General features: G+C 41.9%; 1 protein-coding gene across 1 annotated transcript in view; it reads left to right on the top strand.

Moving 5' to 3' along the window:
• Positions 1-492: 492 nt before the first annotated feature.
• KLHL1 (kelch like family member 1) overlaps positions 493-14,615 on the top strand; it is a 283,389-nt gene continuing 269,266 nt past the window's right edge. The window contains exon 1 of the mRNA XM_061629343.1: positions 493-1,550. Coding sequence (XP_061485327.1) covers positions 1,063-1,550 — 488 coding nt within the window. The 5' untranslated portion in view covers positions 493-1,062. The remainder of the gene's footprint in view (positions 1,551-14,615) is intronic.

The following is a 14,615-nucleotide window of genomic DNA, read 5'->3' as shown; positions in this document are numbered from 1 at the left end:
CCTGAAGAGGAAGGCACAATGTGGGAATTGCATCTTACCCTGAGCATGCTTTGAGATTTTCCGTATAAGCTCAGGGGAAGATGAAACTTGGTTGTATCTCTACTTGTCCAAACAAACTTAACAAAAGCAGGGTCTACAGCAGACATAGTGTGCAGATTTTGGGAACAGGAGTGTCCTAAAATATGGAACATCTGATACACTCTAGGAGCTGTGATATCCTGTGATAAAAACAACAATCTCTTTCATAGAAAGTGCAACCATTAAAATTAGGGTCATCTGGCATCTCCTCCAGCCCAAGGCTTCTCTGAACATCTGCATCATTTATTGACAGGGCTGGAGAGGGAGGCACTGAAGATGCAGCAGGCAGAGAGAAAATGGTTCAGCGAGGACCTTGACAGCTGCGTGTGTGTGAGGGAGAAAGAGATACAATACACCCTGCCAATAAAAGCAGTCCCTGGAAGGCTATGCAACTTTACACGCTGCTATCCTCCACCCCTTAAAGCGAGGCGCAGCGGAGGCTTTCTGAGGGGAACTAATAACTCCAGGCTCTTTTCACACACTTCAGCGCCAGCAGGTGGAGAAGGCTGCTGAGGAAGCCACCTGCTTCCTACTGGAGCTGCTGCCGAAGCTTGGGAGGGATGGAGGGATGGGGGGGGAGAGAAGAGGAATCTCTCTCTCCCTCTCCCCGTGAATGAGAGCAGCGTGCGCTTTTCCCAGCTAGTCTTTGGCGGGAGCCCCTCTCGTTCCTTCTCTTCTCGCGCTGCGCAGGAGGCACCTTCCGTCAGCTCTCCTCATTTATTTCTTCGCCAACGACTTCGCGTCCTCCTTTTCCCGTCTATCTTTAGCCCCCGCGTGTCTTTTCTTTCGTTCTTTTTTTAACCCCCCCCTGTCTCCCCCCCCCGAGCTTTCCTCCACCTGGAGGCGAGGGAAGCACCGTGGAGCCGTTCTTCCGCTCGCGCGCTCACAGAAGCAGCGAGCGAGCGGCTCCTCGCTCTAGCCTTGCTTGTGCCGTTTGCCTGCGCCGCGCGCCTCCTGCTCCGCGGCGGCGGCAGCATCAGCAACATGTCGAACTCGGGCAGGAAGGACTTTGACGTGAAACACATTTTGCGCCTCCGCTGGAAACTGTTCAGCCACCCGGCGGCCCCGGCGAGCGGCTTTTTGCAGCAGGACAGCAGCTTCGAGCACTGGGGGCCGAGCCAAAGCCGCCTGCTGAAGAACCAGGAGAGAGGTAGCGGCGCCTTCTGGAAGAAAGCCTCCTCTTCTTCCTCCTCTTCGTCCTCTTCGTCGCCTTGTGCTGCCTCCTCGTCGCCCCTCAACGGGACTTTGCTGCCCGCCACTAGGCTCCATGGACTGGCCGAGCAGCAACGCCACCAACCGGCCCCTCGCACGGTGTTCTACGTTGAATCCCTGGAGGAGGGGCCCGGCGGGGGCGCGTTGGGGGAGTTTACCCGCGAACAGGAGAAGACGCTGGTGCTGCGCGAAGTCAAGGAAGAACCCGCGCCCTTTTTGGATGGCGGCGGCCAGGCAACAGGTGAACCGGCCGTGCACAGGTACGGTAGCAGTAGCTCTGATCTCCTCGGGGGAACAGCTAGCCAAGCCAAGCACAACTGTTAGGCTTGGGTGGAGTTTTTTTTTTGGATGCAGGTCCAAATAGAGGGATGCCTTCCGTGGGAGGGTCACAGTGCTCATCCTCTTTGGTTTTGTTTAATCCACTGCACTTAGTCACTCTCAACTGCACCCCATTTTTCTATCAAATTCAGGGCATTTTCTCATGTAATTGATCTCATTTGCAATGTAATAACCAGAAGAATACACTTAATAAGACACAATCCAGCCAATGTCAGCCGGATGCAGATTTTATTGGGAGTAAGCCCTCTTGAACTCGGAGACTTCTAACTCTGAGACTTTTCTGCAGACTGTAAGGCTGCAGTCCTAGGCACAGTTACTTGAGATAACAGCCATGTTCAGTCGAACTCCGTGGGCTCACTCCCAGGATTGCGGCCTGACAGTTTATTGTGTTCATTGGGGCCCTCCTAATGTGTGCATAGGATATCAGTCTTCAACATTTTGAAACTGGTAGAACTTGAGTAAACATGGAAAGGAATAGGTTGCACATCCCACTGAGTTCAAGGGAGGGATTTAAGTGCATTCTCCCTTGGACACCAGTGGATCTTAAAAACGTTGACTGGATCATACCTATAGCCTTCATGGTACCACAAAACATTTGGGTTTTTCAAATGTTTCTTCTACAGATGCTGTTTTGAGCCTGACAGTTTAACAACCAGAATTATACAGTGAGGAAGTGTACTTTGCAGTTTGCTAAAGTTGTAGGAGTGGACATGGAACTAAAGTTGGTCCAGCTAAATGACCTGGGAGACTTTCTATTTAGTCCCATTTACTTATACCACATGATTTTGAACTCATTGCATGCACCTGGAGTTCATTGAACTTCACATTCCAAATATATGTGCAGTTAGTTTTTACTTTGCAGGGCCCCTGCTGTGGGATCAGCATGTAGGCTACAGTAATATAATCAAGCTAATAAAGCTATGCACTTTTAAATGTCATTGTTTTCAGTCAGAGTTAAGGACATAAATCATGCCCACTGAAATATAAACTGCTTAACTTCGGATGGGCTGTGACTACCCTGATCTACTGAGCAAGGCAATGAATTCTCTTTTCTTTTCTGTAGGTTTTACAGCAAGATTTTTTTTAAAAAAAATAACCCAAGCTACTATAGGGCCATCCAAGTAGCCTTTATCTGAAAAAGGGCTTGGCAACTTTCTAAACACAAGTTGTTCTGAAGCCAATTTCTTTCCCCCTTTAAAAAAATTGCCATAGCAGGGGACTTGTGCAATACCTTCAGACAATGTAATTTGACCAAGTCTCAAGCAGAGTCTTGCCTTTGGAATCTGTTCCACATGAACTAATCCTGTAAGGTATATGTGCATTTTGCCTTTTGCCCTTCTGAGACTCATTTTAAAATTAGGCACTCCCTTTTAACGTCCAGGCGCATATTTTAGATCTGTATTTTTGCTAAAGGCTTAAACATCCCAACAGACTGACCAGAGTATGTGAATTCTGAGTGTGTTCCAGTAGGTTATTTGCTTTTGCTAAAAGTCCAGAAAGTTATTATTAAAATCTTGGTTACCAAGCCTTTTACTAAGAAGCCAGTTAAAATCTTGTATTAAAAATCTGCCAGTTGGCTAAAGACACTAGCCCTGAAGCCAAAGTTCTGTAGCCAGTGTTTGTTGTGTTGCTCCCTGGAGCATTCCAGTACCATCAACGTTTCCATAAGCATTTGGAGCCCATGTCAGTCATTCCCAAAGAATGGTGTAAGACTGATATATGAAGGAAGTACCATTGAAATTAATGGAACTTATGAGGAAATATGCTTTGGGTTGAACGTAACAAATATTTGCACTAATGACCGTGCACCCTTTCTCTTTTGCCTGATGAAGTCTTCTGTTTACCTTCGCTTTTGATATGAGACATCTGTAAGAGATAATGCCTTCCTTTCTCTCGACATATAAGGCTATCAGAGCAGAAACATTATTTCATTTTATGCTACTTATTTTAATGTGCCCCAATTTATTATGGTTCTGGAATGCCTGAATGTCAAATCAGGGCTGTAAAAACATGTCTAATTGTCAACAGGCATGATCCAGTCAAAGTTAAGCACTTTAAAGTCCATTAGTTTGAATGTCAGTGTTAAGCACATGCTTAGCTCTCTTCTGTCAAAACCAAGGAGACTAAAAAGTGCTTACTTTTGGCTCAGTCACATCTAAATCCAACTCTGAGCCACCAAATTTGTACAAAATTAAAACCTTTTAAAGTTACTGGAGACCGCTGTCAGATTTTTAGGCAGGTAGGTGTTTGTGAATTTTTAGCTGGGCAGTTGATCAAGTCAGGACTTTTGTCAATTATTTATCCAGACAGTAAAACCACTGTTGTCTACTTGTCAAGATACCAGTTTGTTTTGCTGCATATGGCATGTTCAGACAGTTCAGATTTGTTACTCCACCATTAAGTCTGGAGGTCAAAGAGGTCTAATGACATTTAGCAAGTCTATACCTTTCTTAAATGCTACAAGTAAAATCCTAGCTTTGGGAGAATTATTTCAAGCTTCCCAAATTCTCTAGTAGTAATCTTAGCTGTGAGAATATCTGTGTATTAATAGCTGAACTTTCCCAAAAGACCAAGGACATAAAGGGAATAATTCTGAATGTCTTGCTGTTAAAAGCTCCTGATTTGATTCTATTCATTTCACTGAAAACTGGAACCACTTTTGTATATTAATCTTTCTCTGGTGCACAGTTATCTCTGCTCTGAATACAAGATGGGGAAAATCTGTGATGCCTTATTTTACCTTCATATTCTGACTGTTACCAAGAGAAATTGTCTGTCACACTACTGTACAAAAATATAGGAAATGATTAGATCAGGCAGGAAGTTACTACATGTTTTTAGATGGGAAAACCTCCAAATAGAAACTAGGGAAAACCAAAAAGTGTAACATAATAATGGGGCAAACTAATATAAATGTTTGGGAGGTTCTTTCAGCTCACTCTACTTTACCTTCATGACAATGGCAATTTGGAATAGTGCTATTTGTAGGAGGATGAGTCCCTATTCCATAAGACCCAGCCATTCTTTTTGTTTCCCAGACTAAAGAAGTGACTGAAAAATGCCAGACTGCAGGATGATTACTGTGTTAAATGTCATGCACAAATAGCTGCTCACCTAAACAGTTGTGAATTTTGTTCCAAGAGCCTTGTAACAAGTAAACTGGTTCTCAAGGTGGAACCACAAGTTCAGAGGCAAATATAGAATTTCTAATCCTGCATTTGTTACCATACATGCCAAGGTGGCATTTACAGGAGAGTTATGGCTGGAGTGTGGGAGTATGGATGCTAACTCTTTCCCAACTACTGCTTTTCCTCTGTAATCCTCCATTCTGCCCTTTGCAATTCTTCTGCAAATAAACAAACATAGGCAAGTGCGGAGGGGGGGAGTGGCAGTGGGTGTTGGAGAGAAAAGACAGTGAATGGAAAACAGAAATCCACTCTCCACTTTGTAGTTATTCCTCTATGTGTAGTTCCACTCTGTGTTTTATTCAGAATTCCTTAATCACTGCTCTAGTTTGGAAAGCACAAAGAATGGTTTGCTATTTGTTGAACAAAATGGACAGGTTCATGCACTTGGCAGGTGGGATCCTGTGTGAGATCTCAGCTCCATTGTTAGGCTGCTCACGTGAGTGGTGTGCTTGTGTGAGCAGTTATTTGTGCGTATATATAACAATATATAAATCAGTTTCAAGGCAGTGGAGCAGCAAAACTGATTTCATACTGTTTTACTTTTAGATTGAAAAAGTTTTGCAGGTATTCATTTATTTTTCTTCCTTTGGAACATCATGGAAATTTATAACTGTGCTGATGATTTTGCAGAATGGAACGAACAGGAAAAGTGAAATAATGCCTTGTTTTGGATCAGTTACTTCAAATCATGTTTAAAAGCTTTGAACCTGGGGAGAAATTATTATGTGGGCCCTGGGAGCTTATTTGGGAAGCAGGGTGGAGTATAAATTTAATAAATAAAAAGAGAGGGCTTTTTCTGTGGCGGCCCCCACAATCTGGAACTCCCTCCCAATGGATCTTCGACATGCCCCTTCCCTAGATATATTTCGCCGGGGTCTGAAAACTTGGCTATTCCATCAGGCCTTTACGACCTTTGAGACTTCCAAGGTGAACTAGTCCTAGAACTGTAAAAACAATCTACTAAATACTGTAATTTTTGTATTATACTGTACTGGCTATATTGTTTATTGTTTATTGTATTTTATCATGTTTTATTGTAAGCCGCCTAGAGTGGCCATTGGCTAGATAGGCGGCCTATAAATTAAAGTTTATTATTATTATTATTATTATTATTATTATTATTATTATTATTATTATTATTAAATAATAATAAATATTTAGAAGAAAAATATGTTATGTGTTTTTACATTTCCTGGTCAGATAAATAGGTTATATCCCAGCCAAAGTTAAAAGTTTTTTTTTTAATTTCGGTGGGAGAAATCTAAAAACATGTTTGACTCTCCAGTTGAAATCATTGGGATTTTAAAATGCTCAAAGCTGCAATGGAATTTACTTCTGAATAAACATCTATAGGCTTATATTGTACATTTGTCTGGAATGATAGTGGTAATTTAAAGTGCTCTGAGAAAAGGAAAAGGAGATGATCCAGCTATACTTCATTTGTTCTTAAATACCATGGCTGTTAAAGCTGGAGATGGATAGTGGTATAACAGAGCTTGTTGTATGTTCACTCATTTTCTGTCTCACTGCTCTGTCTGGTTAAATAGATGTGACAGGGTTTCTATAGTCTTTGAAAAAACTGCCAGACCTGTTTGATGGGAAATGACATTGGGACATTAAAAAAAGGAGTCTATATTACCTAGTACACTAGTAGAATCTTTCAAATAACATGTTTATTTATTTTAAAAAAATCTTTAGGACTGTCTATAACCATTTCTTAAGATGCACTGTGGCATGATGGAATGTGTTTTTAACCCTTTCACTGTGCTGGGTTCTCTCCCTTTAAAGCTGCTATTTGCCTCCAGAAGTGCTATTTGCATCATGTAGTACCTGACGAACAGAAGCTTGAGGGGGAGTTTCGGAAGGAAAGTGTACAGGAGAAAGTACTTTTAAGAAGGAGGCATGGCCAGTCCTAAAAACGCTGTTAAAGTAACTTAGCGCCTGAGTTTCTGCACAGGAATGAACTATGGCTTTATCATACAATCTTCAGTTTTCTTAACCACTGTTGTTTTGAAACGGTTGTTGCACCCCGAAATTGGAGTGCCCAAAGAAAATGAATTAGTCATATTTCTGTCTGTGCTGCCCTTTGGGTTCACACTCTACTTGTTGTTCCTTACTTCATTAGTGCCTTATAATTAATATCATTGCATTCACTTAAGCTGCAGGTATAATTTGTAGAATCATTTCTGTTTGGTCATATTGCCTGGTTGCCTGGAGTGTCATGCTACTAGTTATTATTATTATTATTATTATTAGTATTATTATTATTATTATTATTATTATTATTATTATTATTATTATTATTATTATTTATTCAATTTGTATCCCGCCCTTCCTTCCAGCAGGAGGAAGTTATCTCAGATAATTCTCTTTTGGATAGCCTTCTTATGTTTGGCAGGCCTTCTCCAGCTATAAAATTCCCAAAAGAGAGATACATTTTAATCTCCTGTTTAAGATATTTATAAATTATGATTTTATAAAAAATGTTTACAAGTTCTTCATTTAACTTTATTGTTTGTGATATTTTGACATTCTAAAATAAATACTTATGGTGCTGTTTTTTGAAAGAGAGCTGAATATCTTCCATAGGATGTTGGTTCCATGGCTGAGGACCAACTATTGCCCAGTTTAAATTAACTATGTATGTGTCAGAAGAGTAAAATTCAGCTTGAGTGCAGTAGATTCAAAAATTATGTGGTACTCATGGCATTGAAGAGAGAGGTTCCTGGATCATTCCCTTGCTTTAGTTTCATTTCTTTCAGTGGTCTAACAAATCGTAATTGTATCTTATTTTATATATCTTTTCTTGTTAGTTGATCAGTGAATCTGCAGCAGTATTTATAGAAAAAATTGCAAGTTCTTTTGCATGGATTTCTAGTCTTTGTATTATAAATATATTCCTGTGTTAAATATTTCAATCTAGTAATATATCCAGACTCTGTAACCTGCATATCATTACATGAGAATTAGCCTGACAGCAACTATTTTAGAATTTTGTGATGTTTTCAGCTGTGGAAAAAAAGTTTGATCTCCTTGAAATAAGCTTTTAGTGTATCAATGAACATGGTTCATTACACATCAACTGTGCTTCATAAACCACAAAATGTGCCAAATCTTAAGAAAATGTAAAGAAAAGATCATGGTGATAAAGTTTAAGTGTATTTTTGAGAATGTCATTTAGAACAAGGAGGCAAGTACTTAATATGGGATTAAGGATGGGAACATTGGCAAAGTACATTTTAGAAAATTTGTGTCATGTTTTCATATCAATTGCTCTAGTCCAGCAAGGGAGACCTGCATACATAAGAACATAAGAACATAAGAAGAGCCTGCTGGATCAGGCCAGTGGCCCATCTAGTCCAGCATCCTGTTCTCACAGTGGCCAACCAGGTGCCTGGGGGAAGCCCGCAAGCAGGACCCGAGTGCAAGAACACTCTCCCCTCCTGAGGCTTCCGGCAACTGGTTTTCAGAAGCATGCTGCCTCTGACTAGGGTGGCACAGCACAGCCATCACGGCTAGTAGCCATTGATAGCCCTGTCCTCCATGAATTTGTCTAATCTTCTTTTAAAGCCGTCCAAGCTGGTGGCCATTACTGCATCTTGTGGGAGCAAATTCCATAGTTTAACTATGCGCTGAGTAAAGAAGTACTTCCTTTTGTCTGTCCTGAATCTTCCAACATTCAGCTTCTTTGAATGTCCACGAGTTCTAGTATTATGAGAGAGGGAGAAGAACTTTTCTCTATCCACTTTCTCAATGCCATGCATAATTTTATACACTTCTATCATGTCTCCTGTGACCCGCCTTTTCTCTAAACTAAAAAGCCCCAAATGCTGCAACCTTTCCTCGTAAGGGAGTCGCTCCACCCCCTTGATCATTCTGGTTGCCCTCTTCTGAACCTTTTCCAACTCTATAATATCCTTTTTGAGATGAGGCGACCAGAACTGTACACAGTATTCCAAATGCGGCCGCACCATAGATTTATACAACGGCATTATGATATCGGCTGTTTTATTTTCAATACCTTTCCTAATTATCGCTAGCATGGAATTTGCCTTTTTCACAGCTGCCGCACACTGGGTCGACATTTTCATCGTGCTGTCCACTACAACCCTGAGGTCTCTCTCCTGGTCGTTCACCGCCATATAGCTGATATACATGTTCCACATCTGCAAGACAGTGCTTATCTGAATTGGATTGACTTGGATGATATGTGTGAGGGTCAGTTTAGTGTAGTGGTTAGAGCAGGGGTAGACAATGTGGTGCCCTCCAGATGTTATGGACTACAGCTGTCATAATGTTTGACCATTAGTTTATATGCCTGTGGCTGATGGGAATGTAGTCCACAACATCTGGAGGGCATTGCGTTGGCTACTCCTGGTTTAGAGTATTGAACTAGGATCAAACAGACCAAGTCCAAATCCTCACTCATCCATGAAACTTGCTGTCTCTCAGCTGAACCTTCTGTACAGGATTAGTTATTATGTGTCATGAGTTGTCCATGTCTAGAAATGAATCGGGACCAGTAATAGCATTTGAACAACCATTCTAGAATAAAGTTTCATATTTAAAAAGCCTCTCAATATTCATTTTTATTTTTATTAATATATTGATATCAATGTTCATGGCACTTTAAAGAATACCAAAGTGCCCTGTAACATTTACAGGGTAAAATTTGACAAAAGTGAGAGGTTATAGAGAAAGGGAAAGAATATTCATTCTTTCTTAGGCTTAGTTTTAGTGGGATGGTACTAACATTGCAATCCTAAACATATCTACTCAGAAGTAAGTTCTGTTGAATTCATTGGGTCTTACCCCTAAGTAACTGTGGTTAGGATTGTAGCCTCCTGGATTAACAAACCCAAAGGCATCACAGAAAAGGAACGGAATGAAGGGAGAGAGAGTATCACAGTCATGGGACCATGAAAAAATCCTAAAAATGGCATGTTTTATTGGGTTTCATCAGCATTTGCACTGTAATTTTGCTATATAGGTTGCCATGTTTCATTTAAATTTGTGGTATGAGTGCAACACTTCCAAAAATCACTTATGCTAGTAGAAATCTATTGCCAAACATTTCACTTCAGTGCAGGTTCTACTATTGTAAGTGGACATTACTTTACCTTGTGGGCTTGGGTTCTTGACTTGCATTTAATCTCTTGGCTTATGCCTTTGTTTTCTTACTTTAGATTTGGCAATCTGGTTTCCTGAAAAATAATTATTAATGATGCCCTTTCTTCTTGAGATTATAACAGTAGATTTCTAAAATATAATAATTTGTGTAAGATTTCAGATTATATTAATATTTTAATGTCTTTGGCTGATAACTTCTATTATTAATATCTGGAATTCTTAAAACATATACTGCTACCACTACAAAAGCATCTCTGTTGTGGTTATGTAAAAGTCACCTTATGCCACTGAACAACACAGTGGCGTCACTAGGGTTGGTGTCACCCAGTGCGGTAACTCATGGTGTCACCCCCATGGACCTCCTCCTGTACCAGACCATACAGAATCCTTAGTAATGTTTTTTGTACTAATGTTACTCGTAAATCGTAATTCCCGTATATCACTGAATGTAATGGCAATAATAGTGACATAAACAACTAGCAAAATTAAAATTACACCTTTAAATTACAATATCATACACACAGCCAAAATGTATTTACATTTATACATAGTTTCATGTGGTTAAAGTGAAAATTCGGTAATAAAACATTAGAATTCAAAGTAAAAACATTTAAGAGCTACATCAAAATTATGTTCATTTTAACACAAACACAATTCTTTGTTATGTTTACTCAGAAGTCCCATTAGTTTACAGCACAAGCCTAACCATGTCTACTCAAAAGTAAGTCCTAATGAATTCAATGGGGTTTACTCCAGGTACATGGGATCAGCATTCCTTTACTCCCAGAAAAGCAAGTATCGGATTAAAGCTTTCCTATTGGAAAGGTTTTCAAAGCACTGCCCTCTCCAACAGCCCAGGGTCTGACTGCGTGCTACACACAAGAGACAAAAAAGTTTAACCCATATTCTTATTATGTGGCCCTGGGAAGATCTATTGCCTTGTTAAGCTGAGTTGGGACTCTGAAAATGCTTGTCAAAGTTGACTTGGAAAACTGGGCAGCAATTGACAGTGAAGAACTTGGAGGTGTGTGTCTCTGTGTGGTCACTTCTACTCCTTGTTTTTGAAGTATCCTGACAAAAGTGGTGACTTCCTCTTCAGTGCACAGTTAAACTATGGAATTTGCCCACAGATGTAGTTATGGCCATCAACTTTGGTGGCTTTAAAAGAGGATTGGACAAATTCATGTAGGATAAGGCTGTCAACAGCTACTAGTCCTGATGACTATTTACTACTTCCAGTATCAGAGGCAGTATGCCTCTGAACACCAGTTGCTGGGAATCACAAGTAGGGGGAGAGGGTTACTGCAGCCAGGTCCTGCTTGTGGGCTTCCACTAGGGTTGCCAGGTCTATGGCCTGAGACTGATCCTGTATCTTTAGGACAGCCTTTCCCAACTAGTGGGCCGCCAGATGTTGTTGAACCACAACTCCCATCAGCCACAGCCAGCATTGCCAATGGTCAGGAAAGATGGGAATTGCAGTCGAACAACATCTGGTGGCCCACTAGTTGGGAAAGGCTGCTTTAGGAGAAGAGAAGGTCAGCCAAGTGCAGGTGTTCTTGCAACTCTGTAATGGGAAAAACCACAAGGTGGTCTGCCTCTCCCCTCCACAACTTTTAAAGATACAGACGACCTCTTGGTTGCCAGGCCCGGCCTCCAAGAGGTCTTCTGTATCTTTAAAAGTTGTGGAGGGGGGAGGGAGAATTCCACCTTGTGGTTTTTCCCATTACAGAGTTGCAAGATCACCTGCACTTGGCTAACCTTCTTTTCTCCTAAAGACACAGGATCAGTCTCAGGCCATGGACCTGGCAACCCTAGCTTCCACAGGCATCTGGTTGGCCATTATGAGAACAAGATGCTGAATTAGATGGGCCTTTGCCCTGATCCAGCAGGGCTCTTCATATGTTCTTTTGTTGTCCAACCAGCAAGCAAGAAGCAATCGTCAGTTTTTCTGGGGTCAGAGCACCTCAGAGAGCCTCAATCATGAACTTCTTAAGATGTACTGATGTCTGGAGCTAAGCTTGGAGTTCATTTGTTTTTTCATGTTCTTTCCTGCAGCGCTGTCCCATAATGGCCCACTTGCCGCTCTCAGAAGTATAGCCCTGAAAGAGACGATTAAGTTGCAGAAGCCCAAGGCAGTGCCTAGCAACCATGTGCTGCACCCTGCGAGTACTTACCTGTTTTTATCGGCCTACCTGCTTGTCAGTCTGTTTTCAGGCAGAATTGTTTCCACCTGCAGCTCTCAGAGGTGTGGCCTAGCAAGAGGATATGTAGCTGCAGAAGCCCAAGGCAGTGGCTAAAGGACAGTGCCTGTTTGGTGCCAATGAGGGACCATGCTTATACAAAGCTGGCAGGGTCTACCTCAGCTGGGGTGAGGGGCTTCTGCTGGTGTAGGTATATCCTAGTTCCCTCAGCCTGGCATAAATACAAGTTGGATTGCACCTTAATTTGTCTGAATGTATGTCCATTTAAAACTGCCTTGAATATTGAGGATAAAAAACAAGCAATAACAATGAGGGAGATAAAGATGAAAAAGAGGACAGACCTCCTGTACCTTTACTTAATATCATTTGTAGACCACTTCCCATCCAGGATCCCAAAGTGGCATACAGAATAAAATCCAACATTAACATGTTAAAAACATATAAAATCAAAGAAGTACTGAAATATATATAATATTAAAATATCAACAGCAAAGAACAAACAAATGCCAGGGATATGCACAGTATCTAAAATGGGCCAGTGACCCAGCTGGGGAAAGCCTGAGCAATCCAGTGTGTTTTTCACACTTTTTCAGAAGCACTCTACTGTGGATGCCTCCCCTATAGGAGTGGGGGAAAGAGCATTCCAAAGCATGAGTGCCACTACAGAGAAGGCTTGTTTCTAGGTCATCAACAAGCAACACATCATAAAGTGGGATGACCCTAACAAGGCCTCTTCTGATGACCTTTATGTCCTAGCAGATCTGTATAAGGTGCTCTTCTAGGTATCCAAGTCCCGAGTTCTTTAGGGGTTCATACATCAGCAGCAAAACTTTTAAAATGGTTCAATAGCTAATAGGCAGCCAGTGCAGTGCTTTTAGCACAGGCATAACATGTGCACGACTGGATTACAACAAACATCTTGTCCGTGCCCTCAAGCCTCAAAACCTGAAACAGATCCCATAAAACTAGGTAAGACTCCATTGGACATCCATCTGATACTGTATCAATAGTATCAATTCAAGTTGGCATAGGTTTTATCTTCAAAGTGTTTTAAAATTTGTCACAGCATGACTCAAGAGTGCAAGCATTCAATTTGCTGGGGTATATGAGAATAATCACCGCACCACTCGGAAAAGCAATGCTGGATGGCTACTCAAGGCTGTGATGGAAGCAGCAAAACAAGCTTCTCTGCAGCCTTCACTGCCATGCAGTAGGTGCAATTATGCGCTCTAGCACATGTCCAGTTGGCTTCACTTTGAATCTTACACCACTTGCACTTTACTTTACGTTGTCCTGGTATACTGCAGAAAACCAGGAAGCAATCTGGGCTCTACAGTGCAGGACAGGACAATTGGGAGCAATCATGTCAAGCGCCCACCCCCATCTGCATTCCATAGTGACACAAAGACCTCAACAGGATCACCACTGGCTTTGGTTTTGGATTCCATAAGTATCCAAGGGCAGACCATCTTAATAGGTCCCCCAATTCTACCGAAGGCGACTAGTACTATAAGTCCAAGCTTTACCAGAGAGTGGTCTGACAGTAACAATGGGGTGAGTTAAGCCCCCCTCAATGTCCAGATTGCCCTGTTCACACACTGAGGCAAAGACCAAAACAAAGGTATGCCCTTCCTTACACTTTGGCCCCAGGCAGGCAGCCCCATGGATGCAGGCCATGAAATTCCAACGCAGCTTCAGTGTGGATACTGAAGTCCCTCAGAACAAATGTAATGGGGTTCTCAAGCTTGAGACCATCTCTGCCTGCTCAGTTAGGGTGGGCAGTACACCAACAGCATCCCCAGTCTGTCTCATTGCCCCAGTGTCATGTACAGGCCCTAATAGCCAACAGCATGCCCCCTCCCCTTGTGTCTCTCTTACAGCCCTGCCTCCAACAATGGCCCTGCTGTTTCACTTGTAGTTCCCTCCAACAGAAGCCCTCTGACCAGTTCAGTAAGTCTACTCAAGAAGAAGAAGATGCCACAAAGAGGTAGCAAGCAAATAACAAGCACAGTCTCTCAGTTCAGGCGGCTGGTCTTCTTTCCCTCCTGCTGCTCTGGCTTGAAGCTACACCTGCTGAAATTCCTTCTTTTACACAACTTTTAAAGGTGACATAACCCTGCCCTTTATTTTGGATCTGGCCACTCTAGTGACAAAATGAAATGTAAAAATCAAACAGTTTTATAACTGGTTTTCAAAACACTGCCCTCTCCAACAGCACAGGGTCTGACTGCGTGTTACACACAAGAGAAAAAAACCTTTAACCCATATTCTTACTTACTCAAACTGAAGACCTCAAAACCACCATTGTTGTAATGAAGCCTAAGCACTGCCTGGGTCAACAAATCACAAGCCTGGCTCCCCTTATTGGCTACAATCCTGAAAGGGCGGGATTAGAGGCCAGAGCCTGGAAAAGTTATTTTTTGAACTGTAACTCCCATCAGCCCAATCCAGTGGCCATGCTGGCTAG

Source organism: Rhineura floridana, chromosome 5 (genome assembly GCF_030035675.1).
Source record: "Rhineura floridana isolate rRhiFlo1 chromosome 5, rRhiFlo1.hap2, whole genome shotgun sequence".
Taxonomy (NCBI): Eukaryota; Metazoa; Chordata; class Lepidosauria; order Squamata; family Rhineuridae; genus Rhineura; species Rhineura floridana.
This window is presented reverse-complemented; position numbering and strand designations above follow the sequence as displayed.